Genomic DNA, 26,304 nt, shown 5'->3' with positions numbered 1-26,304 from the left:
TATTTTCCCGCTAATTAAACATTAGCGCTTAAATCCTACTGCCGTGTGCGCATTGTGCTGCGCTTATAATGTATAGAAATAGCCTAATATTTGGGGCGGCAGCGTAGCCTAGTGGTTAGAGCATTGGACTAGTAACCGAAAGGTTTCTAAGATCAAATCCCCGAGCTGACTAGGTACAAATCTGTTGTTCTGCCCCTGAACAAGGCAGTTAACCCACTGTTCCTAGGCCATCATTGAAAATAAGAATGTGTTCTTAACTGACTTGCCTAGTAAAATAAAGGTAAAAAATTAAATCGTTTATCAACATTTGAAGCTAAACATTCGTAAAAAAAATAAATGTTTAAATGCTAGAGTTTGTATTAATTTGGGATCTATCGCTTCCCACAACTGTCCAGGCTATGTTTGGAATATTTATTTCTCTATTGCACTAGGGGGGAAAGTAGATTGTGCTTTTGCTGTTCGTTGGGCCTACTCATCTTGTTCGCTGACGAAAAGTAAATGTGGACAGTTCTTCCAATATCTTCAACATGCACCTCGGAATTGGATAAGGACGTGCACAGTTGCATCCCCGATGTGTCTACCTTCACTTGTAGCCTGTGAGAAAGACCCAATCACGTGATGGAGAGCCTTGTGAGTGAGATGAGAGATGCTTTCGAGCAGGCAGCATTTTGGGAGAAGGGCTGCAAAAGGCATGGATTTTTTTAGGGTGCATTATGGCTACACAAAGGGGATGCCGCCGGAAAATTCGAGGCATTTTCAAGTGCTTCTCAAATTTTGAATGAGAGAATGACGAAGTGCGTACAGGCTGCGCAAAAAAACAGAGCTCATGCCTTTCAAGCAACTTTTTTCAAAGTTGCAGCCTTATAATGTAGTAAAAATCTAAACATATATCCCAACGTTTGTAGAACAACTAAAGTTACATTAATAACTCTAATTAAGCATATAGGAGTACCTATTTCTTTGTTAACCCCTCAACACAGAATAGCAGCATGTGCGCACTCCCTCAAATTGTTAGGAGAAAGTATCCTTTCTATTTTATTCAGCTTTGTTCAATTGTATTCTTCTTACTATAAAATAATATAACATAATGCCACGAAATTCTAAGCAAATCTTGTCAGGAATACCTGGGATAGGATAAAGTAATTCTTCTACCCACCCCCCCAAAAAAGATATAGATGTACTATTGTAAAGTGGTTGTTCCACTGAATATCATAAGGTGAATGCACCAATTTGTAAGTCGCTCTTGATAAGAGTGTCTGCTAAATGACGTAAATGTAAATGAAAATAAGAATGTGTGAACTAGTGTTGCCCACAGCCAATTGGCATAGCCAGTTCAGGACAACTCAGAGTATGCTATTCTGTTCTTCTGAAATAGACAACATTTTCTTCATATCATGCTTCTTTAGACCTGTCTAAAATAAATTATGGATTTATTGTGAAGGTGTAGGCTACATTACACAGATTTATTAGACTTTTTAAAATGTACATGTTCCAAAGGTCAGCATCAGTGGCTTATGGTGTGGAAGCCAGAAGATGCTAAATGTGTTTATGTTAATTAACGGCGCACCAGTTTGTTTTAAGAACTCCAACGCTGCTGGCTTTTTCACGCTCAACAGTTTCCCATGTGTATCAAGAATGGTCAACCACCCAAAGGATGTCCTGCCAACTTAGCACAGCTGTGGGAAGCATTGGAGTCGACATGGGCCATCCCTGTGGAACGCTTTAAACACCTTGTAGTGTCCATGCCCCGATCACTTGAGTGCAAGGCAATATTAGGAAGGTGTTCCTAATGTTTGGTATACTCAGTGTATATATATATACAGTATATACACTGAGGGTACAAAACATTCGGAACACCCCACCCCCATCAATTCGTCTGAGCAGGGACTCTACAAGTTGTCGAAGGCGTACCACAGGGATGCTGGCCTATGTTGACTCCAACCTGTCTCCTCCCCTTCATCTATACTGATTGAAGTGGATTTAACAAGTGACATCAATAAGGGTGCAGTGAAATGTGTTGCTTTACATGGTCAGCCACAGTAGTGCGGCATGCCTGGATCAAACTAGGGTTTAGTGCCTTGCTTAAGGGCACAGCGGCAGATTTTTTACCTTGTCGGCGTGGGTATTCGAACCAGCAACCTTTCAGTTTACTGGCCCAACACTCTAACCACAAGGTTACCTGCCGCCCTATTATTGAGGCTGCAGGGAACGCAACAGGACTATATCCAGTTTGCACAACATTTTGAATGTTATCAGGTCATAAAAGTGTTATACTTACAGAGACTACAGTTTTTACATTTGGAGCATGATTCACAGTACAAGTCCTTGTTGAGGTTCGTTGGGTAGAATCCCTCCTTGCAGCCACATACAATGTCACTCTTGGGCTCACAACCTTTCTTCTCCTCTTGAGATACTAGGACACAAAAACAGCGAAGATACTGTCTCAGGCTCACTCCCATCGCATAAACATAAACTCCCAAGGGGAAAAATATACACTTTCTTCTTACACGTATGCACACACACACACACACACACACACACACACACACACACACACACACACACACACACACGTGTATGAACAATCACTAATACACTGCGGTCCAGAAATTGACACTTGAAAATGAGTGCGTACCTCCTATATCACATTTTTTACAGCGATGACAAGTTGACAGTTCATTTACTATCGCTGTGAATGTCTGGCCGATACATTTTCTGCATTTGGAGGTATTAGTTTCTTTGTGAAAGCCTGAAAGACATGTTGAAATACAGTACAATGTATTTGTAGCTTCACCAGAGATGCAGAAACATTGTTTTATAGGCACTGTAATTTAATGGCTAAAATTATCCACTGTTTAACATCAAGATTGTAAACATAGTTACAGCAAAATACAATATACTGTAGTTTGGAGCTAACGAGCTCCACTTCTGTTCATGCTCAGATTCTAATTGTGTTACTCAGTGTTGCTTACCTGCTGGACATTTGTTGCAGCTACTTTCCGGGTCATTTTTTAGCACCTCTTCTGTGCAACTCTGTGTAGAGTCGAGACAGGCTAGCGTCAAAACCTGGCAGACAAAGGCGAGACAGAGGTTTGTTAATGATGGTGGCACATGTTAGTGGCGCTTACTGTTATACTCATATTCCTTTACATAAATGTGTATATTTTAAATTACCTTACCAATACTCTGATTTCAACATCAGATATGTTTTTAAAGATCTGATGTCAAATCTCCAAATATGTAGGATACTTTGATCATTGGGAACACTTCATAAGTGGCCAGTCAGAGTGCCTACATTGTAATTGTAACAGTGTAAAAACACTGTCATTGAAATATTGCCTTCCACGTCACTGCCTTGTTAACACTAACGACAACTATTGTCACCAAACATGAAATGCTAAACATTTCAAGCATCATCATATATGAAATAATTGTCTGTCATTATAAAAAATAATCTGCTACGATATCACTTTACGTATTGGTTATGATGGTGTTATATAAGCATTATGACAGGCCAATAACAATTCATCAATTCTTTAAAAAAAAAAAAAAATTTCCTAATTAATGTATAGGAATTTTTAACAATAAAACTCTAATATACATTAAACACAAGATTTTTATGATTCCAATAATACTTACCAACACACAGAACCACATTTTGAAAATAATTGAAATGATTAAGTGTAGGCAGTCATTTGCATCTCTCATTTGAAATCAATGAACGTTCTTATCTCAATCATAAAACATAACTTAAGATAAATATTGAAAAGCCTGTGACGTCCAAAAAATACGAAGAGAATCAACAGAAAATGTTTGCGGCATTGTAGCTAGCTATCTGCCAATTTCCTAGACAGAATTCAACCAAAAAAACTAAGCTGGCTCTTGATACTCTAAGATGAGTCAGAAGTAGGTCAAAGGAAGTCTATAGTGTCAGCTCTTTCAAGACTTCGGAGAACTGGGGAGGCGACAGGAAACCCTGTCAGATAAAATGCCTATTTCCATTGGTGGTACAACCATACGTAAGCAAGCAGTTCTACTTAACTTTGTAAAGCTGCCATTTATTGTACATTCGGAAAATACAAAAAAAATTATACTTATCCACAATAACCTGCTGTGTGATGACACACTAACTTAATTTGTATGAATGGAATGACCCTTGCCTAGGTAGACTTGTTGCCTAGTTAGGCCAAGTGGGAAACCCAGGTCCGAGACCTGAAAGAGGGAGTTGCACTGTCACGATATGCTACACTGGTGTCAGAGCGGGACGGTGCACGTGAGGCCATCGGAGAAAGATGAAGGGGGATACCTAGTCAGTTGTACAACTGAATACATTCAACTGAAATGTGTCTTCCGCATTTAACCCAACCCCTCTGAATCAGAGATGTGCGGAGGGCTGCCTTAATAGACATCCACGTCTTCGGCACCCGGTGAACAGTGGATTAACTGCCTTGCTCAGGTGCAGAATGACAGGTGTTAACCTTTTGGTTACTGGCCCAACGCTATTACGCTAGCTTGTACACATTAGGGCCTTTAAAAAATATATATGGTTTACTTTAGTTTATTTAGTAAATATTTTCTTAACTCTATTTCTTGAACTGCATTGTTGGTTATGGACTTGTAAGTAAGCATTGTTGTATTTGGCACATGTGACAAATACAATTTGATTTGATAATAAAGCGTACAATCTCTTCCAACTGGGTTAACCCTATTTGAGCAATGGTTAGTGAGTGTGCCTACAGGTTCAAGACCTGCAAGAGAAGTTGCCCTGTCACCGTTTCCTATGTCACTCACTTCTGACACCAGCGTAGCAAACAGTGATAGTGCAACTCCCATTGCTTGGTGTCCCAGCCTGTGTGTCAAGCCAGCCAAGATTCAGGGGTCAATTCTTCACTGATAAACTTGCATATTACAGGGATACTGTGTGCAATACTAGACTAAAGCATTTCATTACTCTAGTATCCCCAGGAAGGCCATCTTCACTGTCCTTGCACTGTATGCTATCCAACATTTTAATGATCAAACAATTCTATAATTAACAATAGTCACCAGGCTATAGTTACTAGTGGAACAGATAGTATGGAAAAAGTCAAGTGGCAGTGTAAACCGTTTTGGCCGTGTGATAAGCTCAAGAAGTCATTAATGTATGTATCAAAAAAATGCTTGACACATACTCAAAATTATGCTCACTTTTTTAGTGCGGTGTAGTTGGCTTTATATTAAAGATTTGGACTTCACTAGTCAATACCTCTTCAACGGAACATGTCAAGGTCATATACATGTCATATAGGGTCGCTGAACAATGTCAAATTGATTTGAGAGCAATATGTAATGTGTTTGAGAAGCTATATTGACATTTTTCAATAAACTGCGGCTAATGGGCGGAAGTAACTATGACCCCTCTTTAGATAGCCAAATGGTGACACACTGCTCTGAAATGGCCAGTGGAGCGAAAGCTGGACTCATTCATACAAGTCATACAGGGCGAAAATAATTGAAGTCAAGGAAGTACTTGTCATGTAGATAAAATGAACATGAATAAAAAAATTGACATGGTCAAAAAGCCCCAAAAGTAATTGCAGTGGATTGGAGGGAAGAGGTCCCTCAACCAATAACAGTTGGTTGTATTCATATGCAAGTCATATTGGGTTGAAGCTAAGTTTTATGGAAGTATCTTTTATGTAAAGTCAACAAAAATTCACAAAAAAATAGCAAAGTCAAAAAGTAATTGCTGTAGATTGGACAGACGAGGAACCAATAACAGATAGTCATATGGGGTGAAAGCTATTGATGTTTGAAGGAAGTGTTTTTAATTTAAGTGATATGGGGTGGAAGCTATTAAAGTTAAGTAAGTATTTTTGGAATATAATGACATATTTCATTTAAAATAGCCAAAGTCAAAACATACAAAAGTAACTGCTGTAGACTGTACAGACAAGGTCCCTAAACCAATAATAGTTGGTTGTATGGAAGTGATATGGGGTGGAAGCAATTAAAGTTTTAAGCAAGTATTATTTGGCATATAATGAGACATATTTCATTTCAATTGCCAAAGTAAAAAAATACAAAAGTAATTGCAATAGATTGTACAGACAAGGTCCCTAAACCAATAGCAGTTCGTTGTATTCATGAAAGTCATCTGGGGTTGAAGCTATTGAAGTTAAGAAAGTATTTTTGAAGTAAATGAAATGTATTGAAAATAGCCAAAGTAAAAACAGAAAAGCAATTGCCGTAGATTCTACAGACAAAGTCCCTGAACCAATAATAGTTGGTTGTATTCATGTAAGTGCTATTGAAGTTTTATGCAAGTATTTTCTTTTTACATATAATGAGAAATATTTCATTTAAAATAGCCAAAGTAAAAAATACAAAAGTAATTGCCTAGAAAGGTCCCTGAACACTAATAACAGTTGGCTTTATTCATGAAAATCCTTAGGGGTAGAAGCTACTGAAGTTTTAAGCAAATCTTCTTCTTCTTCTTTTTTTTTTTTTTTTACATATAATTCAATTAAATTAATTGAAAAAGTCATAAAATACTAAAGTAATTGCCGTAGAGCAATGTTTCAACTACATTTGAACTCCAAAAACAAAATACCATACCGAATTACAAAAATAAGGGGTGTAACTTGTTTACTATCGTCAGCTGTATCAGAATGTCATTTATATCAATTTTGCACGCACCGTTTAAGAGGTATTAATGATCAAATTACGAATCTTTAGTATACATATTAAGTACACGGCACTGTCTCTTTTAGTAATGTCGCAAGTGACAGGCGCGTTTGGACTCCTGGACATGATCGATGTTTGTGCGTTGTTGTTTAGCATTATTGCCACGCTAAAAAACTATTGTTTTTGATGGATTGAGATTAAAAATACCCAGCCTTCAGTCAGTTTGCAGCAGCTACGGTGTAGCGGCACCCAGAAGTGAACAAAGCGACCCGGAAGCGCTGAACCAATTGGAGGCAGGCAGAAAGAACATCACAATTTTATAAAGCAAGACAAAATCTGCAATCGGGACATCAGGTATGTCTGCAATTCTTTGATGTTATTTGTAAATGTATTTCTGGAAGTCGATGAACTGCAAATGTATGCATTGTGCAGATATGTATGTATTGCCCCTCGGTTCGTCAAAAAGTTGCAATGTTCAACGCATGTTTGTTAATAAGATTGGGATAACGTATTTTAGAATATCTGTCAGCGTGCGGTTGTGACCTTTACGCAACGATGATGTTGATTTATTAAAATATTTAGGTGCAATGCTCGGGCATCTTACCTATTTCCGTGTTATTTTGCAGGGCATGGTTGTTGTAGGAAGTGTCCGTTTTTTTAAGAGGTGGAGAGGCCGGGCTATTCTAACCTGCAATTTGTCGTAAACAAACATTCATGTTTTTGACATAAACACACCTTTGTGTTAGGCGGTCTCCTTTTAGGAGCAAAAGAAGATGCTCCTAATATTGGGATCTGCAGAATATGGCGTCTCGCCTTATAAAAATGAGTCAGGCTGCCATTTTTGTTTCTCTTTTGTCTGGATTTTTTTTTAAATAAAACTGTCTGAGTGGTATTGTATGGGATGGTCGCATCGCCAAAGTATGTCACTGAATTCCAGAAAGGTCGAAGGGCACACGTGTTAGCCTAACAAAAGTCTAGACTACCAAAGCAAACATGTTATGAGGGAAAAGTTGCCAAAATTACCCTACGTAACTCATCGTTTACTGGAAATGAATTTTGGTAAGAAATAATTAATACAACGATGACATTTAACCTATTCTGATTTCTGACCAGAAATGTGTGCTCAGCCATCTTTAGGCACATTTAAATAAACATTTAGGAGTGGGATAAAGAATATTGAGAGTAGGCAAATCGAAAATGACTGACAGGTGTGAACAGTGAAAGTTTTCATCTTTGACTGCATTCTTATCATGTCTTGAATGGTAGGCCTTTATTTCACTGTGTAATTTGAACTGAACATAATAGGTTTTTATACAAAAATGCTAGCCATAATTATGAAAATGTATTATTGGGACTTTGTGTGAATTGTGCTGTTCTGTTTATTATCTAATCTAAATACCACAATAAAAGTATTATATTAATACTTTATTATTGGCATGTCATATTTTGTAGAAGTATTAATTTTATGTAACAGAAATAATTTAATAACTTTAGTTATCACATAAAATACACACAATAACCAAATTCACACACAGTCACAAAAATACATTTTCATAAGCCATATAGTACAATACTACTATTTTGGTCTTGCTTGGTGGACCTGAGTATGCGTCCTATTAACATTATTGTACTTTTTTCATTCTACTACTGTAACTTTAGAAACAATGTTTCTTAATGTTCAGGTAGGGATCCATACTTCCGAAAACAAAGGAAAATATGAGGTATTCTCAAAAACAAAGAGTCACCGGAATTAAAAAGTATATGGACAAACTGACACTGTTTTAATCTAAGTAGTTTTAATAACATCTGTCAAAAATGCTTTGTATATTTGTTTTGTAAATGTATAGAATACCGCAGTAAAATGTGTGTTTCTGTCTCAGGATGGCTGAGCCTCGATTCAACAACCCCTACTTCTGGCCTCCGCCTCCTTCCATGCCTGGCCAGGTAAGGACATCTTCCTTTTTTCTGTTCTTCCATCGAGGCTGATATTATGCATATGCATCTCATTATTTTCTCAGAAGTATTTCAATCTAAGAATGTCCATATAGGTATTAACCCAGCAACAAAAGTAGGACTATAATGGGATCATCTTTAGCTTGATGGTTGATAAACTGGAGCCGTTTTCTGTTGAGCATGACCGGTTAACCCTTTCAGCTGGATAACCTGGTGCTCATCAACAAGATCAAGGAGCAGCTGATGGCTGAGAAGATCCGACCCCTGCACCTGCCCACCAATTCAGCCCCCTCCCAGCAAACCCTGCTGGTGGCCTCCTCCCCCATGGACGGGGGGCAGCACAGCATGCTCATGCCCAAGCCCCAGCAGGGCCAGCATCACCCCCAGGGCTCGGTCCAGCAGCCCGACATCGCCCTGCACGCCCGCACAGCCTCCAGCTCTGTACCAGGTAGGTACTGTAACAGTGTTTGCAGTCTGCTGTCTGCTCACCACATAGGTGCACACTGAAGACTTCACTTGGCTCTGGTGATGCTTGAGACCTGTTCAATGGTGCATCTCAATAGTCTTAAGTGGTTTCCCCTCCGCCTCTGCATTAATTTGAGAACGCATAGATGAAAGTCATATGGTGGATGCCTACCAGTCCAGTTTTAAATAATTCCCTTTCTATTATTGAGCATTGTAAGATTTCAGGATGTATGCTGGGTAGAAATTGGTGCTATTTATAAAGTGATTTTCTCATTTGTCCCTCAGTTAGATCAGTTAATTTTATTGCCTTCAATCTCTGATGCAGAAGTGAATATGGATGACAAGTCAGCAGTGAAGGTTAAAGGACTGTGGGATGAGTGGCACATGCGACAGATCGTTGAGCAGCCCTCTAGAGTCAACCATCGGTCAGGTAATAACCACACCCCCTTTCTCATGGGAAACATATATGTACAATCATCAATGAAAACATTCAACAGCCATGGCAAGGGATCAGACAAGAGCCAAATACATTTCAGTGTAACACGGTCCCTTATTAGTTTGCATAGAAGCTCAGTCTCTCAGCAAGCTAAATCGCTAACTTTTTGCATGGCTTATCATTTGTAAGTCTTCATGTGCCCATACACAGGTCTGGCCCCTATGTCCCGGACGGACAGCCACAGCACTTCAGAGGCCCTCACCCCCACCTCCAGCAGCCAGAACCGACTGGGAGGGACCCCATCGGTCAACATCATCTCTGGGCTGGCCAGCGGCCCTGGCATGGAACAGATGAAGAGCGGGGGCCTGGCCGGACTCCTCGGCCCACCACCCAAGACTCCACGTGGGCGAAAGAAGATCAAAGCGGAGAGCGGAGGGCCTCTGCTGGTGGTGCCTTACCCCATCATGGCCTCTGGCGCCGACCAGGGCTGTATCACCTTCCCTGCCAAAGAGGGCAAAACCTACAGGTATGGTTACTTCAACAACAAAAAGTTTTAGTTTCGCTTAGTTTATTCGTAACAGAACCTTCGCCCGTGACATAAGATTTGACTCAGTCCCATTTCCATGTATCCAGATGCAAAGTGTGTCCGCTCACCTTCATGTCAAAGTCAGAGATGCAGATCCACTCCAAGTCCCACACGGAGGCCAAGCCCCACAAGTGTCCCCACTGCTCCAAGTCCTTTGCCAACGCATCCTACCTGGCCCAGCACCTCCGCATCCACCTGGGAATCAAGCCCTACCACTGCTCCTACTGCGAGAACTCCTTCCGCCAACTCTCGCACCTGCAGCAGCACACCAGGTCAGTTGAGTTCACCTTCATGGAATAGAAAGCGATGGAGAGAAAAAAGTTGTCCACCACAATCCACACCATATGAAAATGTGTCTGTTTCTTCACAATGACATTGACAACATTAACAATGTATTTTAAACCAGAGCATTCCATTGATGTATTGCTGGAATGTACAGTAGCTTTCCATCAGCAACATTGACATTGGGTAGTACTGTGAAATGTATGATGCAGTGTATGTATCCATTCTTTTACAACTGTCATAATATATAGTATGTTTACACCATATTCTTTTACATGTTATTTTGTAATTACATTATATTTTCTGCTGTAATTTCTCAATAAACCATAATATTTCAGTTCATTCTCTCTCTAACATGCATCTATCATCATCTGTATGTGTCTTAGAATCCACACTGGTGACAGACCCTATAAATGTGCGGCCCCTGGATGTGAAAAGGCCTTTACCCAGCTCTCTAACCTCCAGGTCAGTAGTAGCTACATCATAACAGGATTATTTACTAATCTTTTACAGTCCATCTCCCAATCTTGAAAGTCCCGACCCAATTGATAATGTTAAGGCCGAGGCTGCGGATTCGTTGGTAACCACTCTGTCCTGCCCCCCTGGATCCCTTTCCCCCAGAGCTTGAAGATCCAAATCACTTTCTGCACGTGTTTCTATACCTCTACTTGATGCACACATTTTTGTGGTTACCCTCCCTTCAATTTCTCATTGTCAATTGTGAATAATAAATCCTGTTTTACCACTTAAATGTCCATGCAGCATCTGCATACCAACCATTTGATCTCAATCAGTTTCATGGGGATATGCATTTAGATCTTCTTGAGTTATATAGTGTTGTTTGCGAAGTAGCCTACAAGGCTGTTTAGAATGATGTACAGTGAGGGAATTTTAGAACAGATGGTGTTAACAAACTGTAGCATAGCCTAGCTGTGTTTAGTTTCAATCGAAGCACATATTTTGCATAGTGGCGCACACTGTTGAGTTTGGGCCACATGAAAAAAAATGGGACCATTAGCACAATCATCCTAAAAATAGAAATTAGGTGGTGTTTCTTGGCTTACAGTAACATTATACTATGCTATTATATTTGGTTATGTTATTAAGCAATAAGGCACAAGAGGTAGTGCTGTATCATGAATGAAGTCACAGGTAAATGCCATTGTTCAGCCCGACGCGATACAGCACTGCCTCAAGTACCTTATTTGCTTTTATAAAACTGTTACCAACATATTAAAATAGCAATGTATTACATATTTTAGTTAATTCATACAATTTCATTCTTCCACCAGAAGATATAGTCCAGACAAAAGTTTGGTTATTTTGGGCATGTTGCTTCATGCTACATTCGTTAATAATTGTTTAATATTTGCTATGCCAATGCAGAAGGACTGGTCGTCCGTTCTAAACAAAATGGTTGCCCTGCAGGCTGGATACATAACGTTCTTGTCACTTGCTAGCTAGCTAGCCAACTTTAACTAACTCAGTGAACCTGGAATGACAGTACACAAGCTGCATTTGTCTTTGTTATAGCTTTTTTTCCTATTGGCATTTACTTGGATGTCCATGAAAGTAACGTTGATGAGTGAATTCGACTGGCTCAGAAAAAGTTGTCTCGTGTCGCCTGGGCACCGTTCATTCTATGTATTGTACTACAGAGATCGGAATTCTAAAGTGAAACATTTTTTCAGAGGTCGGACAGGCAGACAGTGAGGGTTATATTAACCCCCGCTGTACCAAACTAAATGCTAGGCTGGAAGCAAGGGGAAATAATGTATGAGTTGAGATGATTTGGACAGCAGCATGAACATGATATTCTTATGGAGGCATAGTCATACTTTTCAAAAGGGACTGTTAGCAGGCATAGCTGTGTCTGTGACGGCCAATACAGCACAGCAAGGAAACGCTGCTCGTGCAATCGGCATCCAGGATCCAACCAGTTTATATTGATTTATTCAGCTTTGATCTAACTTTATTAAACAAGCACCATTCGTCAGAGTAGCCTGTTCTCATCGAGTAGAGCAGAGACTGCGTAAAGTAGAAAATCACGCACATGTGCAGAATCTCCGGGACCTTTAGCTGTCAGGAAGAGGGGACCAGAAAAGTTGGGATCCACAACCACTTCGTAATGTTAAAGGTGGTACTTGTAACAATTCAACCTGAAAGTAGTCCTAAATGGCAATGGTATACTGCCAAATTAAAATAATAAGATTCCATGAGAGATGAATATAGGTATTTTTAAGCCGTATTATTCAAAAACGACAAGGAAAAATGTATAACAATAGACCTAAATTGGATATCATTGATGAAAATGTCAAGCAACAGTCTACTCAACCATACCATAACAACTTTACTGGAACGCTCTGAATGATAATTATCCTGCAACGAGTGACTAGGTTGCTCTTACCTCTTCTCTCTCTCTCCCTGCCCCACTCTCTCGCGCTATGTAGTCCCACCAGAGGCAGCACAACAAAGACAAGCCGTACAAATGTCCCAACTGCTACCGTGCCTACTCAGATTCAGCATCATTACAGATCCACCTGTCAGCGCACGCCATCAAAAATGCTAAGGCGTACTGCTGCAACATGTGTGGCCGGGCATACACCTCAGTGAGTATTCTAACCCACTGTTCAGTATTAGGTGTTAGTAGTAGTGTCAGCAAATACAAGGCATTGCTATGGTCCTGGTCAATTATAGTGTCTGTAAACATTTGCTCAAGCCGGACATTATGATAACTAAGCACGATTTAAGCTCACCACATGTAGAAATAATCTACAGTGGTCAAAGAATATGGTGAATATTAACTGAATAATTTTCAGTTGCTTCCTGACTTTTACAAAAACGTGCATGCACGAGTCATAACTGCATTTTGGAACCAGGGTTTCCAACATGCTTTTGTGTCAGGGATACAACCCGGTTTTGAGTCGTCCATTTTGTGTCTTTGCAGGAGACCTACCTTATGAAGCACATGTCCAAACACACGGTAGTGGAGCACCTAGTGAGCCACCAGTCCCCCCAGAGGACTGAATCCCCCAGTATCCCAATACGCATCTCTCTCATCTGAGTTCAGCATTACTGTATGTTGTTGTATTCTTTTTCTATGTAAGGCTGACGTTTAGGGGCCCTGCACATAAGTCCATCGACCCAAGGCCTACATATGCATCACATGACACCTGACATTCATTTACAAACCTTTGTTCCATTTTTACACAGATTGGGTCGGTTAAAATGAAAACGAGCATAGCACCTTTGCAAAGGTTTATGTCAATGGGAACAAATGTCGGATCATGTCTCGTGTTGGATACAACTGAGCACTTACGAAGGCCTTATGCAAACAGTCTTATGCATTGGCCCTTACTTAACATTTTAATGTTACAAAAGAATTATTCCATTAAATGTTTATTTTTTTATTTTTTATATTTTCCGTTATACCTAAACTAAATGGATTCATATTTTCTGGGTGTGTTCTGGCAACATCCAAAGATAATCTTAAAGCGCTCTCAGGCCTTGTGGTTTTGGATCCAAATGTTTTTCTATCTTTTCCGATGGAAATGCAAAAAGATTACTTGAGGCAGCTAAGAGTATTGACTGTGTCTAATCAAAAGTCTGATGTTTTTTGGTTAATATTTTGTTCAAACAAAGTTTACAGAGTCAGACTTCAAAAGCAGCATTTTAGAGAAAAGCAATTGGAACTATGTAGACAATTCGATTGTAAGGTTGTTTCTCTTGGAGGAATGGTGAATCAAAGTGCACCAAAATGTAAAAAAAAGTAATGAATGTTTACTGTTTCGTCAAGATCAGTTCAATTGTTATGGTTAATGTAATCAAGATCATATGGGTTATATGATCAGACACTAATTAAATCAACTGAACTGTTCAAATCAACAGAACTTTTCAGCCGTTTTCCTTGTGGCCAGGTATTACATATGTGAGTTGGTGGCTTTGCACCTATGTGAGGCTAGTCAGGATTCATTGGGAAAGCAAGTCAACATTAGCTAGTGCGTCAGCTTTATGGCTTTACTTGGCACTGCCCTCAATAGGCCTACACAAAGCTATCAAGATGAGCATTACAAATGTTATGAACAGTCATGTCAGCTTTTGTCAAGTAACTTCTGATGGTCATCATAACATAACACAAGCTGTTGTTAGCAAAGGTGATAGAAAAGGAGAGTAATGCTTTCTGTCATGATATTTCTAAGTCACAACTGCTTATGTTGACAAGTTGGTCATGTGGTTAGGTCTATGTTACTAGAGTAACTACATTTCTATTCTGAATATATTTAGAGAAATATATAGCAAACATACATTTATTGGAGGTGAAATATTTTGTATTTTTATTGACTTCTACTTTGTTATACTCTCACTGGTGTCACATTACACTTCACAATCATATCACCAAGTCAAGTTAAAGCTATTTCCCAGCCTGGTTACAGAGGCCTGTGCTGCTTTTTTGAAAAAAAGTAAATTACATAGTTTAAACATGACAATGATATTTGAAAGTACACGGTTGGACCAAATAGTTAGCCAATATTAACCCTAATCCCACTACATTCAGGATTGTTTTATCTTGATTTGTGAAACTAATTCTCAACAGGTTTACATTTTAACGTGCAGTCAGTATGAGTTTGTTCAAATCATATAACTTCATATGATGGTAGTGTTACTGCAAGTGTTTCTTTCATCATGGTATACACACAGTATTGTTGTATTTTTACTGTAATTTTACCTTCTGGATGGTACTAGTAGCCTGTATTCTTCAGGTTACTTAGGACAAGGTGCTAAGGCTAGATGTTTATTTGAGATGGAACTGAGAATATTGTTAAATACATTCATAGTATGTTAAAAAAAAAATACAATACAAGCCACTGGCCTGGAAATAAACATTTATGCCAACAGACTCTGCCACTTCAATTTACTCTCTTCCGAGAAAAGAATTGGTCAATGTACCGTTTCATAACGGTTTTGTACAGGTATGTTTATGTATGAATTTACTGTAATGATTTGTATTTCTGAATATTGATACTTTTTATAAATATTCATGTTTTATATCAGTTATTTACGTATAAGCCTTAACAATTTTATCATTGAACTACCATTTTATTTCCATATTCAGTATTGTGTTCTTCAGTATTTGGTCTTGTAAACTTTTTTTTTTTTCAGATGGAATATCCAAACTGTAATCTGTATATGAATTAACTGTTAACCTATATTCTCTATGAAAAGATAGTGCAGATTTATTACACCTTTTCTTGTCTTCCTTTGTGATTTCATATAAAGTTTCTAGACAACTTATTAATATGCACACACAAGACAGAAGTAAAACTAAGAATATCAATGTTTAAAAAAATAAAATATCTTTACCTTGTTTAATAAACAGACTGTTATAAACACACTTTAAATTGTACTGCACAACTTTGATGAATAATTTAAAACAAAACAATTTGGTATTCTCCATTCAATATTTATCAATAATATGATTGTTTGACATTTTGTTCCAGGATATGCCCTGGGATGTATTCACTAGTAGGAACCAAAAAGAAGCAAACCACTAAAACCGGGAGCGACTAATCTGAATTTGTCCAATAGGAAACCCCTGTTTTTGTTGACAAAACGTTTCCTACTGTTGGGCACTTATGATTACACCCCAGGTGTGCTTAAACTAAACAAAGGAATCAAATACACATGGGAAGATTCAATTACCTTCATTTATGAAAATACAGTTGAAGTCAGAAGTTTACATACACCTTAGCCAAATACATTTAAACTCAGTTTTTCACAATTCCTTACATTTAATCCTGGTAAAGAAATGCCCTATCTTAGGTCAGTTAGGATCACCACTTTATTTAAAGAATGAAATGTCAGAATAATAGTAGAGAGAATTATTTATTTCAGCTTTAATTTCTTTCATCACATTCCCAGTGGGTCAGAAGTTTACATACACTCAATTAGTATATGGTACCATTGCCTTAACTTGGGTCAAACATTTCGGGTAGCCTTCCACAAGCTCCCCACAATAAGTTGGGTGAATTATGGTCCATTCCTCCTGACAGAGCTGGTGTAACTGAGTCAGGTTTGTAGGCCTCCTTGCTCGCACACGCTTTTTCAGTTCTGCCCACAAATTTTCTATAGGATTGAGGTCAGGGCTTTGTGATGGCCACTCCAAAACCTTGACTTTGTTGTCCTTAAGCCAAAAAGCCACAACTTTGGAAGTATGTTTGGGTTCATTGTCCATTTGGAAGATCCATTTGCGACCAAGCTTTAACTTCCTGACTGATGTCTTGAGATGTTGCTTCAATATATCCACATACTTTTCCTTCTTCATGATGCCCTCTATTTTTGTGAAGTGCACCAGTCCCTTCTGCAGCAAAGCACCCCCACAACATGATGCTGCCACCACCATGCTTCACGGTTGGGATGGTGTTCTTCGGCTTGCAAGCCTCCCCATTTTTCCTCCAAACATAACAATGGTCAAACAGTTCTATTTTTGTTTGATCAGACCAGAGGACATTTCTCCATATAGTACGATCTTTGTCCCCATGTGCAGTTGCAAACCGTAGTCTGGCTTTTTTATGGCGGTTTTGGAGCAGTTGCTTCTTCCTTGCTGAGCGGCCTTTCAGGTTATGTTGATATAGGACTCGTTTTACTGTGGATGTAGATACTTTTGTACCCGTTTCCTCCAGCATCTTCACAAGGTCCTTTGCTGTTGTTCTGGGATTGATTTGCACTTTTTGCACCAAAGTACGTTCATCTCTAGGAGACAGAACGTGTCTCCTTCCTGAGCGGTATGACGGCTGAGTGGTCCCGTGGTGTTTATACTTGCGTACTATTGTTTGTACAGATGAACGTGGTACCTTGAGGCGTTTGGAAATTGTTCCCAAGGATGAACCAGACTTGGAGGTGGAGGTCTACAATTTTCTTTCTGAGATCTTGGCTGATTCCTTTTGATTTTCCCATGATGTCATGCAAAGAGGCACTGAGTTTGAAGGTAGGCCTTGAAATACATCCACAGGTACACCTCCAATTGACTCAAATGATGTCAATTAGCCTATCAGAAGCTTCTAAAGCCATGACATAATTTTCTGGAATTTTCCAAGCTTTTTCAAGGCACAGTCAACTTAGTGTATGTAAACTTCTGACCCACTGGAATTGTGATACAGTGAATTATAAGTGAAATAATCTGTCTGTAAACAATTGTTGGAAAAATGACTTGTGTCATGCACAAAGTGGATGTCCTAACCGACTTGCCAAATCTATAGTTTGTTAACAAGAAATTTGTGGGAGTGGTTGAAAAACCTAACCTACCTAAGTGTATGTAAACTTCCGACTTCAACAGTACATGTTTTTCTTATCTGTACGTCAATACCTAAAGAAATCACAGGTTATTTCACTCAACTTTTCAAAAAAAATTGCACGTCTCAGATTAATATAATTGTACATAGTAAGCATTATGTAAACCCTTTGTGGTTAAAAGGATTCTAAAAGGAGTCATCATCACCCAATTTCTTTTAATCTGTCGCGAAGAAATTATGTTATCAAAAGCTGTCTATACTCTGAAAATTGTATTTTCTAAGCCTATAAAGCAGTCACTATCCTCTACAAGATATTGTCACTCCCACAAAAGTGGCATAAAACAATAAGCAGTTCTCTCTTTTTAATGGTACCGTACCTAAACAATCCTGACCTTTTAACTTCTTCGGGCTAGGGGGCAGTATTCGGAAGTTTGGATGAATGAGGTGCCGAATGTAAACTGCCTGTTACTCAGGCCCAGAAGCTAGGATATGCATATAATTGGTAGTATTTGATAGAAAACACTCGAAAGTTTCCAAAACTGTTAAAATAATGTCTGTGAATATAACAGAACTGATATGGCAGGCGAAAACCAGAGGAGAATCCATCCAGAATTTTTTTGTTGTTGTTGAGCTCACCACTCATTGAAATGGCTGTCTATGGGAATATCAATGGAATTCCTCCCAGATTGCAGTTCCTCGTGCTTCCAGTAGATGTCAACAGTCTTTAGAAAGAGTTTCAGGCTTGTTTTTTGAAAAATTAGCTAGAATTTGTAGTTTTTCTTGGTGGCTCCCATTTTGGCTGTAGTATTGTGGCGTGTGTGGATGAGAGCGCGCACTTCGTTATTTATCTCCGGTAATGAACATACTATTTTTGTCTTAAATTTTATCATGAATTTACATATTAGGGTACCTGAGGATTGATTAAAAACGTTGTTTGACTTGTTTGGACAAAGTTTATTGGTAACTTTTGAGATTCATTTGTATGCATTTTGAATGAGGGAAACCGGTGGATTACTGAATCAAGTGCGCCAACTAAACTTACTTTTTGGGGATATAAAGAAGGACTTTATCGAACAAAAGGACCATTCGTTATGTAGCTGTGACCCTTGGGATTGCAAACAGAGGAAGATCTTCAAGGTAAGTGATTTATTTTATCGCTATTTCTGACTTTCGTGACGCCTCTGCTTGTTTGGAATATGTTTAATGCTTTTGTATGCTGGGCGCTGTCCTCAGATAATCGCATGGTATGCTTTCGACGTAAAGCCTTTTTGAAATCTGACAAAGCCGCTGGATTAACAAGAATTTAAGCTTTTAAACGATGTAAGACATTTTGTATTTTCATGAATGTTTAATATTACGAATTCTGAATTTTGCACTCTGCAGTTTCACCAGATGTTGGCCAGGTGGGAAGGTAGCCTACCCCAAAGAGGTTTCGGGCAAGCAAGTGGTTCCCATTCAAAGCAAAACCAACTTTTGTAAAGCTGACCATTACAAAAAGAGATGCACAGTACTGCATTGCCCACCATATAAAACATTGTTTTAGTATAGAACATAATATGACGACAGTTATAGTATATCCTACACCAGAGTACAAGCTTGAGAATCCAGATTTTTGTGGTTTCTGTGATAATTGAAGGACTGCTAATAACGCCCATTTGAAAGTCAGCATTCTGCTCCTTCTCATTTAGCCTTCTACACACATACACATATTAGGAAGACCTTCCTGATATTGAGTTGCACCCCCCCTTTTGCCCTCAGAACAGCCTCAATTTGTCGGGGCATGGACTCTACAAGGTGTTGAAAACGCCTTTGGAAAATCTACATTTAAAAAAAGTCTAATCTATTTAATAAACACCATCACAATAAATCCATTATATATTTTAGGCACGTCTAAAGAAACATCATGATATGAAGAACATTTATTTCAGAAGAACAGAATACCAGTTGGCCTACTGTACATTATCTGTGCCATGCTGTAGGCTTACTCATTTAGCAGACAAGATAAGCTTATAAGTCCTGTGCCATTATTTTATATAATATTATTTTATAGTTTTTCCCATTATGGAGCGAATGTGCGTTAGATTTAGAGTTATTTAGCAACTTTAGTTGTGAATGATACAAACCTTAGAATGTCTTAGAAATCAAAACATATATATGGCTGCATGATGTACAATAGGTTGATTATTTGAGAATGTCGCAAAAAAATATTGCGCTCTATATCTTGCCTCAGGCTGCACACACTGTTCTCTCATCAAGTGATCATTCACTATACAGTGTATACAAAAGTATAGTGGATTAGGTTATTTTAGCTACACCCATTGGTGACAGGTGTATAACATTGAGAACACAGCCATGCAATGTCCACAGACAAGCATTGGCAGTAAAATGGCCTTACTGAAGAGCTCAGTTCGTCAAATTCTTGCCCTGTGGTCAACTTTTAAGTGCTGTTATTGTGAAGTGGATACGTCTAGGAGCAACAACGGTTTAGCCGCGAAGTGGTAGACCACACAAGCTCACAGAACGGGACCACCGAGTGCTGAAGCGTGTAGCACATAAAAATCGTCTGTCCTAGGGTTGCAACACTCACTACTGAGCTCCAAACTGCCTCTAGAAGCAACGTCAGCACAAGAACTGTTCATCGGGAGCTTCATGAAATGGGTTTCCATGGTCGAGCAGCCTCACACAAGCCTAAGATCACAATGCGTAATGCCAAGCGTTGGCTGGAATGATGTAAAGCTCGCCGCCATTGGACTCAGGAGCAGTGGAAACGCGTTCTCTGGAGTGATGAATCACACTTTACCATCTGGCAGTCCGACGGACGAATCTGGGTATGGCGGATGCCTGGGTATGGCGGATGCCTAACTCTACCTGAATGGTCTGGGGATGTTTTTCCAGATTCAGGCTAGGCCCCTTAGTTCCAGTTAACTAACGCTCTTAATGCTACAGCATACTGTTTGTTACAAGCTTTGGTTTTTCCATTTATGTTTTGAGGTTGGACTTTAGCACGTATAGCTCATTAACACGTAGGGCGCACTGATTTGGTATCACCTCGTTAGTCAGTATGTGTTACACCTGTGCTGGTTTCCATCTTGTTAGGGGCCCAGGTGCTATTTAAGAGTGGCTAGCCCAGTGCTCCAGTTGTCTTTATAGATGCGGATTGTTAACACCTTTTAGTTGGTGTTCCCTATTTGATTTTTAGAAAGGCAATCCTTTCTGATTTAGTTTTGCTCCACCTTTTTGGTTTGCTTCTTGTCTTTAAGTAGGTGTGGGTTTTTCTATTGTTTGCCTCTTTGTGGGCAAATTTAGTGGGTGCTCATGGTGGGTGACTTTTAGGTCCCAGATGTTGCTAGTCAACTTGAATGTTTTTCAGAACTCCAACCTGTTTTATTTGTTGTGAGTGACTCTTTGTTAGTTCCCCTTTCTGTTGGAGTGATCATTTTTTGGTTTTCTTGCTGGGAAACGTAACAAAAGGGGGCTTGTCCCTACCATCTTGTTTCCCTTGAGTATGGTAGTCACCCTAGTCACCTACTCTGAAGCTCTGCTGTGCCCAGATATCTGAGTGTTCAAAATACACTTTCGTAGTAGAGTTTCTGTCACTGACATCCACCTCGAGGTGTTATAATTTCTAGATTGGTAGAATAATTTTGAAAGTTGCATAAACACACCGGCTAATAAAATAAAGCCATGGACTTGAAGTTGGAAACATTTGTGGAAAACCCTACATGGGAGATGCTAGATAAATGTACAAAGGCGAATATGCTCGTCATTGTAAAGCATTATGACATCAAGGTGGCATCTGGCGATCCAAAAGCAGTAGTCAAAGAGTTGATTGCTGCTGCTTTGGTGGGGGAGGAAATCATTTTGGAGAGGGAGGTTGATGAAATGGGTCCTACGGGTGGTAGAGTTAAAAACTGTAGACGTGCAACTAAGGGAGTTAGACCTAAAGGCAAAGTTGGAGCAACAAAAATTTGAGATGGAGCACCAGGAAAGGGAAAGAACGTGAGGAGTGGTTGGATCAAAGGGAAAGATCAGAGTGCAGCCAAACAACAAGAACGAGAACGTGCAGCCAGACTAGAACAAGAAGAACTTACGCATGTCATTCGATTAAAAGAGATCGAGCTGGAAGCGAGACGAAGGGAGATAGATCTGGAAGCACTCCGAATCCCGTCAGGCCATCCTGCACCCTCAACAGAGTTTTTGATCTTGGTCAAAACAGCCGACTTGTGCCACCTTTCAACTAAGAGGAGGTGGGTGTATATTTTACTCTGTTTGAGCAGATTGCCACATCCCTGAAATGGCTGCGAGATATTTGGTCACTGCTCCTCCAAGGTGTTCTTGTGGAAAAGGCTCAGAAAGTGTACGCCACTTTATCTCTTGACCAGAGTTCTGATTATGACACTGTTAAAGTTGAGATCCTTCGGGCTTCCTGTCTCTGCAGAGTGGAGATGTTGTTAAGCAGCCGGTGAAGATACTGCGAGACACTGGGGCAGCCCAGTCCTTCATTTTGGAGGGTGTTTTGCCTTTGTCTGACACTTCAGCAACTGATTGCAGTGTGTTGGTACAAGGTGTGGAGATGGGTTGCATGGAAGTTCCTTTGTATAATGTGGAACTTCAGTCTGATCTTATGTCTGGTTCCATTGGAGTGAGGCCTATTCTACCGGTGAAGGGGGTTTCATTCATTTTGGGAAACAATTTGTCTTGGGGGAAAGTTTTGCCAAATCCTGTGGTTTGTAAGGAACCCAGAGTAGAGGAACCTGATGGGTTATCAGAAAAGTACCCTAGACTGTTCCCAGCGTGTGCCGTTACACATGCTATGTCTAAGAAAGTCGCAGGGCGCAAGTCTAGTGTTGAGGAGGATGTCAGCAATCCCACCTTAGTCGATGTGTCCAAGACGTTTATGGGTGATCCTGATTTCGTTAAACCTCCTGAGTTGACCTCTGGAGGAAGAGAGGGTCACTACAGTTGACACTTTGAAGTCTAGAAAGCACCTGATTGCGGAATAAAGTAAAGATGTTTCCCTCTCCCCTCTTTTTGCTGAGATACTTCCAGAGGAGGAGTTGGATGAAGTCTGTGTGGGTTACTTTGACAGAGATGGTGTTCTAATGAGGAAATTGCATTCTCCCGCCACTTCTGGGCAAGACGATTGACCCAGTATATCTAAAATTGTCGTTCCAGTTACACTTCGAAAAGAGATTGGTTCACGACGGTAGTGTGGCAGGCCATCTTGGGGTCAACAAAATACATGTTTTAAAATGTCAGCCAATTGATTGGTCGAAAGAACAGATGATTTTCGGGTCCACCAAAATGTATTTTTAGTAAGGGACAGCCCTAAATATATCAATCGATATACACCATTGTAAAAAATACATTTTTCCATTATTTATTTTAGGCAGGTCTAAAGAAACATAATATGAAGAACATGTATTTCAGAAGAACCGAATACGAGTTGGCCTACTGTATGTTATCTGGCAATGAGCAATGCCATAGGCTGTACGCTTGTTAATGTACCATTATTTTATATTATATGGTTTCATAGTAAGAAGAATATTATTGAACTGAGTTGAATATGTGGACAACTACAAATACCTAGGTGTCTGGTTAGACTGTAAACTCTCCTTCCAGACTCACATTAAGCATCTCCAATCCAAAATTAAATCTAGAATTGGCTTCCTATTTCGCAACAAAGCCTCCTTCACTCATGCTGCCAAACATACCCTCGTAAAACTGACTATCCTGACGATCCTTGACTTCGGTGATGTCATTTACAAAATAGCCTCCAACACTCTACTCAGCAAATTGGATGCAGTCTATCACAGTGCCATCCGTTTTGTCATCAAAGCCCCATATACTACCCACCACTGCGACCTGTATGCTCTCGTTGGCTGGCCCTCGCTTCATATTCGTCGCCGAACCCACTGGCTCCAGGTCATCTATAAGTCTTTGCTAGGTAAAGCCCCGCCTTATCTCAGCTAACTGGTCACCATAGCAGCCGCCACCCGTAGCACGCGCTCCAGCAGGTATATTTCACTGGTCACTGGTCACCCCCAAAGCCTCCTTTGGCCGCCTTTCCTTCCAGTTCTCTGCTGCCAATGACTGGAACGAATTGCAAAAATCACTGAAGCTGGAGACCCATATCTCCCTCACTTTTAAGCATCAGCTGTCAGAGCAGCTCACAGATCACTGCACCTGTACATAGCCCATCTGTAAATAGACCATCCAACTACCTTATCCCCATACTGTTATTTATTTTTGTTGCTCCTTTGCACCCCAGTATCTCTACTTGCACATTCATCTTCTGCACATCTATCACTCCAGTGTTTAATTGCTACATTGTAATTATTTCACCACTATGGCCTATTTATTGCCTTACCTCCCTCATCTTACCTCATTTGTACACTCTGTATAAATACTTTTTTCTCTATTGTGCTATTGACTATGTTTGTTTATTCCGTATGTAACTCTGTGTTGTTGTTTGTGTCGCACTGCTTTTCTTTGTCTTGGCCAGGTCGCAGTTGTAAATGAGAACTTGTTCTCAACTGGCCGACCTGGTTAAATAAAGGTGAAATAAATAAAAAATAAAAGATCCCGGTGAGTGGCCAAAATATATGAATGGATCTTTACAGGATATGTTAGTGCAGGCGAGGCCACATCACCATAACGAGGGGAATGGCCAAAGAGATGAGGGGCAACACAAGTTTTCGGTGGCCCACTACAATAGGAGGATGGCAAACGGGGAGATACTTTCTTCAAAGGAGTGCAAATCTGTGCTGGTAAGGGATGGAACCAGAGACTGGAAGAAACTGTGCCACCTCCTCAGCTCGCATGAGAAGTCGCATGATCACCTAGATAGTTTCCAGAGGTGGAAGGAGCTGGAGATCAGGCTGGTCTCCAAGCAAACTATCGACACACAAGCCCAACGGGCTATTGACGAAGAGACTACACTGGCAGCAGGTGCTGCAGAGGCTCATAGCCCTGATACGTGTAATGGCCACCCAGAACATGGCGTTACGTGGGACCACCGACAGGCTGAACGAGCCAAATAATGGGAACTTTCTGAAGTTTGTGGAAATGCTGGGTATCTTTGATGTAATCATGAAGGAGTACTCAATTATGAGAGATTATTCAATTATCTATCACCTTTGTATTTTTTAGATTTAAATAGACTACATCCTAATCTCGCTCTCCCTCTCTTTCTCTCCCCTCTATCTTGCTCTGTCTCTCTCAGATGATTTGATTTTAGGACCATGGACAGCTACAGAGAGAACATTGCTGACTGCAATGCAGCACCACAGAGGAGGAAAGAATCCACTTTAGGCGGAGAGAAAATAAATAAATTCTGAAACTGATGTTGGACAATCAAATTCGATATGTAAATAAACGGAATTCGTTAAGGCTGGGTCATTGACATAAAGCTTATTTTACACTGCTCCAGCGAAATGAGGCCCGCCATGCATTTATGAAAGCACTTCTTTCTAAAGCTCAAATGATTTTACTCTTTTTTTTTACAGTTCTACGGGTATACAAAAGTATGTTAAATGTGTTATATAAAACTGTTATTTTTATTCTAACAATTATGCCATGTGTGATAATAGGTGGCATAACAGGTGGCATATTATTAATAAGAAATTTGGTTTCCTACTATAAGCAGTTGGCTGCATAATGACAGCAACATTGTAACTCTCAAATGCAGGGGTTAAAGTAAAATAACAAATACTCCAATTCTGTCGCATGCACTGATTAAATATCTCCGTGTCTGGGAAGGGCTTGGTGTGTTTGGTTAAAACCAGGGCTCAAATTGAGTGAGGGTTAAAGAAAATGGCAAAAGGATATCTATTGTTTGCTTTATTTTTAGAAATAAATACATGAAATGTATCCAAATTATATCAAGCGTTCTTTGACAATGCTTAACTCGGTGATGCCTTATGGTAAAAACAAGCTGCGAAATATATGACTCCGACGCATATGGAGATAGATTGATTCCTCTCTATGACATTCTGAAGCTGAGCTGCAGCCTATAATATACTGCTCAAAAAAATAAAGGGAACACTAAAATAACACATCCTAGATCTGAATGAATGAAATAATCTTATTAAATACTTTTTTCTTTACATAGTTGAATGTGCTGACAACAAAATCACACAAAAATAATCAATGGAAATCCAATTTATCAACCCATGGAGGTCTGGATTTGGAGTCACACTCAAAATTAAAGTGGACAACCACACTACAGGCTGATCCAACTTTGATGTAATGTCCTTAAAACAAGTCAAAATGAGGCTCAGTAGTGTGTGTGGCCTCCACGTGCCTGTATGACCTCCCTACAACGCCTGGGCATGCTCCTGATGAGGTGGCGGATGGTCTCCTGAGGGATCTCCTCCCAGACCTGGACTAAAGCATCCGCCAACTCCTGGACAGTCTGTGGTGCAACGTGGCGTTGGTGGATGGAGCGAGACATGATGTCCCAGATGTGCTCAATTGGATTCAGGTCTGGGGAACGGGCGGGCCAGTCCATAGCATCAATGCCTTCCTCTTGCAGGAACTGCTGACACACTCCAGCCACATGAGGTCTAGCATTGTTTTGCATCAGGAGGAACCCAGGGCCAACCGCACCAGCATATGGTCTCACA

The 26,304-nt window shown here is 39.9% G+C and overlaps 2 protein-coding genes across 9 annotated transcripts in view; one reads left to right on the top strand and one right to left on the bottom strand.

Annotated features, from left to right (window-relative positions):
- LOC106567387 (tumor necrosis factor receptor superfamily member 1A) overlaps positions 1-4,009 on the bottom strand; it is a 41,346-nt gene extending 37,337 nt beyond the window's left edge. Inside the window, exons 1-4 of the mRNA XM_014136568.3 lie at positions 3,640-4,009; positions 2,973-3,066; positions 2,636-2,749; positions 2,279-2,413 (exon numbers count right to left, since the gene is read on the bottom strand). Of these exons, the coding sequence (XP_013992043.1) occupies positions 2,279-2,413; positions 2,636-2,749; positions 2,973-3,066; positions 3,640-3,708 (412 nt within the window). The 5' untranslated portion in view covers positions 3,709-4,009. The remainder of the gene's footprint in view (positions 1-2,278; positions 2,414-2,635; positions 2,750-2,972; positions 3,067-3,639) is intronic.
- A 2,726-nt stretch (positions 4,010-6,735) lies between these two features.
- Positions 6,736-25,068, top strand: znf362b (zinc finger protein 362b). 8 transcript variants are annotated; one of them, XM_014136565.3, is made up of 9 exons: positions 6,736-7,020; positions 8,547-8,610; positions 8,848-9,067; positions 9,410-9,514; positions 9,710-10,046; positions 10,154-10,378; positions 10,775-10,853; positions 12,839-12,997; positions 13,336-15,780. In XM_014136565.3, exons 2-9 carry the CDS (start codon positions 8,548-8,550, stop codon positions 13,450-13,452), a joined length of 1,305 nt encoding a protein of 434 aa, XP_013992040.1. In that variant the 5' UTR covers positions 6,736-7,020; position 8,547; the 3' UTR covers positions 13,453-15,780. The 8 variants fall into 8 exon arrangements, with proteins under 8 accessions (XP_013992040.1, XP_013992035.1, XP_013992036.1 ...); XM_014136560.2 differs by having other exon boundaries at positions 6,745-7,020; positions 8,821-9,067; XM_014136561.3 differs by lacking the exon at positions 6,736-7,020 and adding an exon at positions 7,285-7,725 and having other exon boundaries at positions 8,821-9,067.
- The last annotated feature ends 1,236 nt before the right edge of the window (positions 25,069-26,304 follow it).

This window comes from Salmo salar, chromosome 13 (genome assembly GCF_965601325.2).
Source record: "Salmo salar chromosome 13, fSalSal1, whole genome shotgun sequence".
Lineage (NCBI taxonomy): Eukaryota > Metazoa > Chordata > Actinopteri > Salmoniformes > Salmonidae > Salmo > Salmo salar.
The sequence above is the reverse complement of the archived record's forward strand: the minus strand, read 5'-3'. Positions and strand labels throughout refer to the sequence as shown.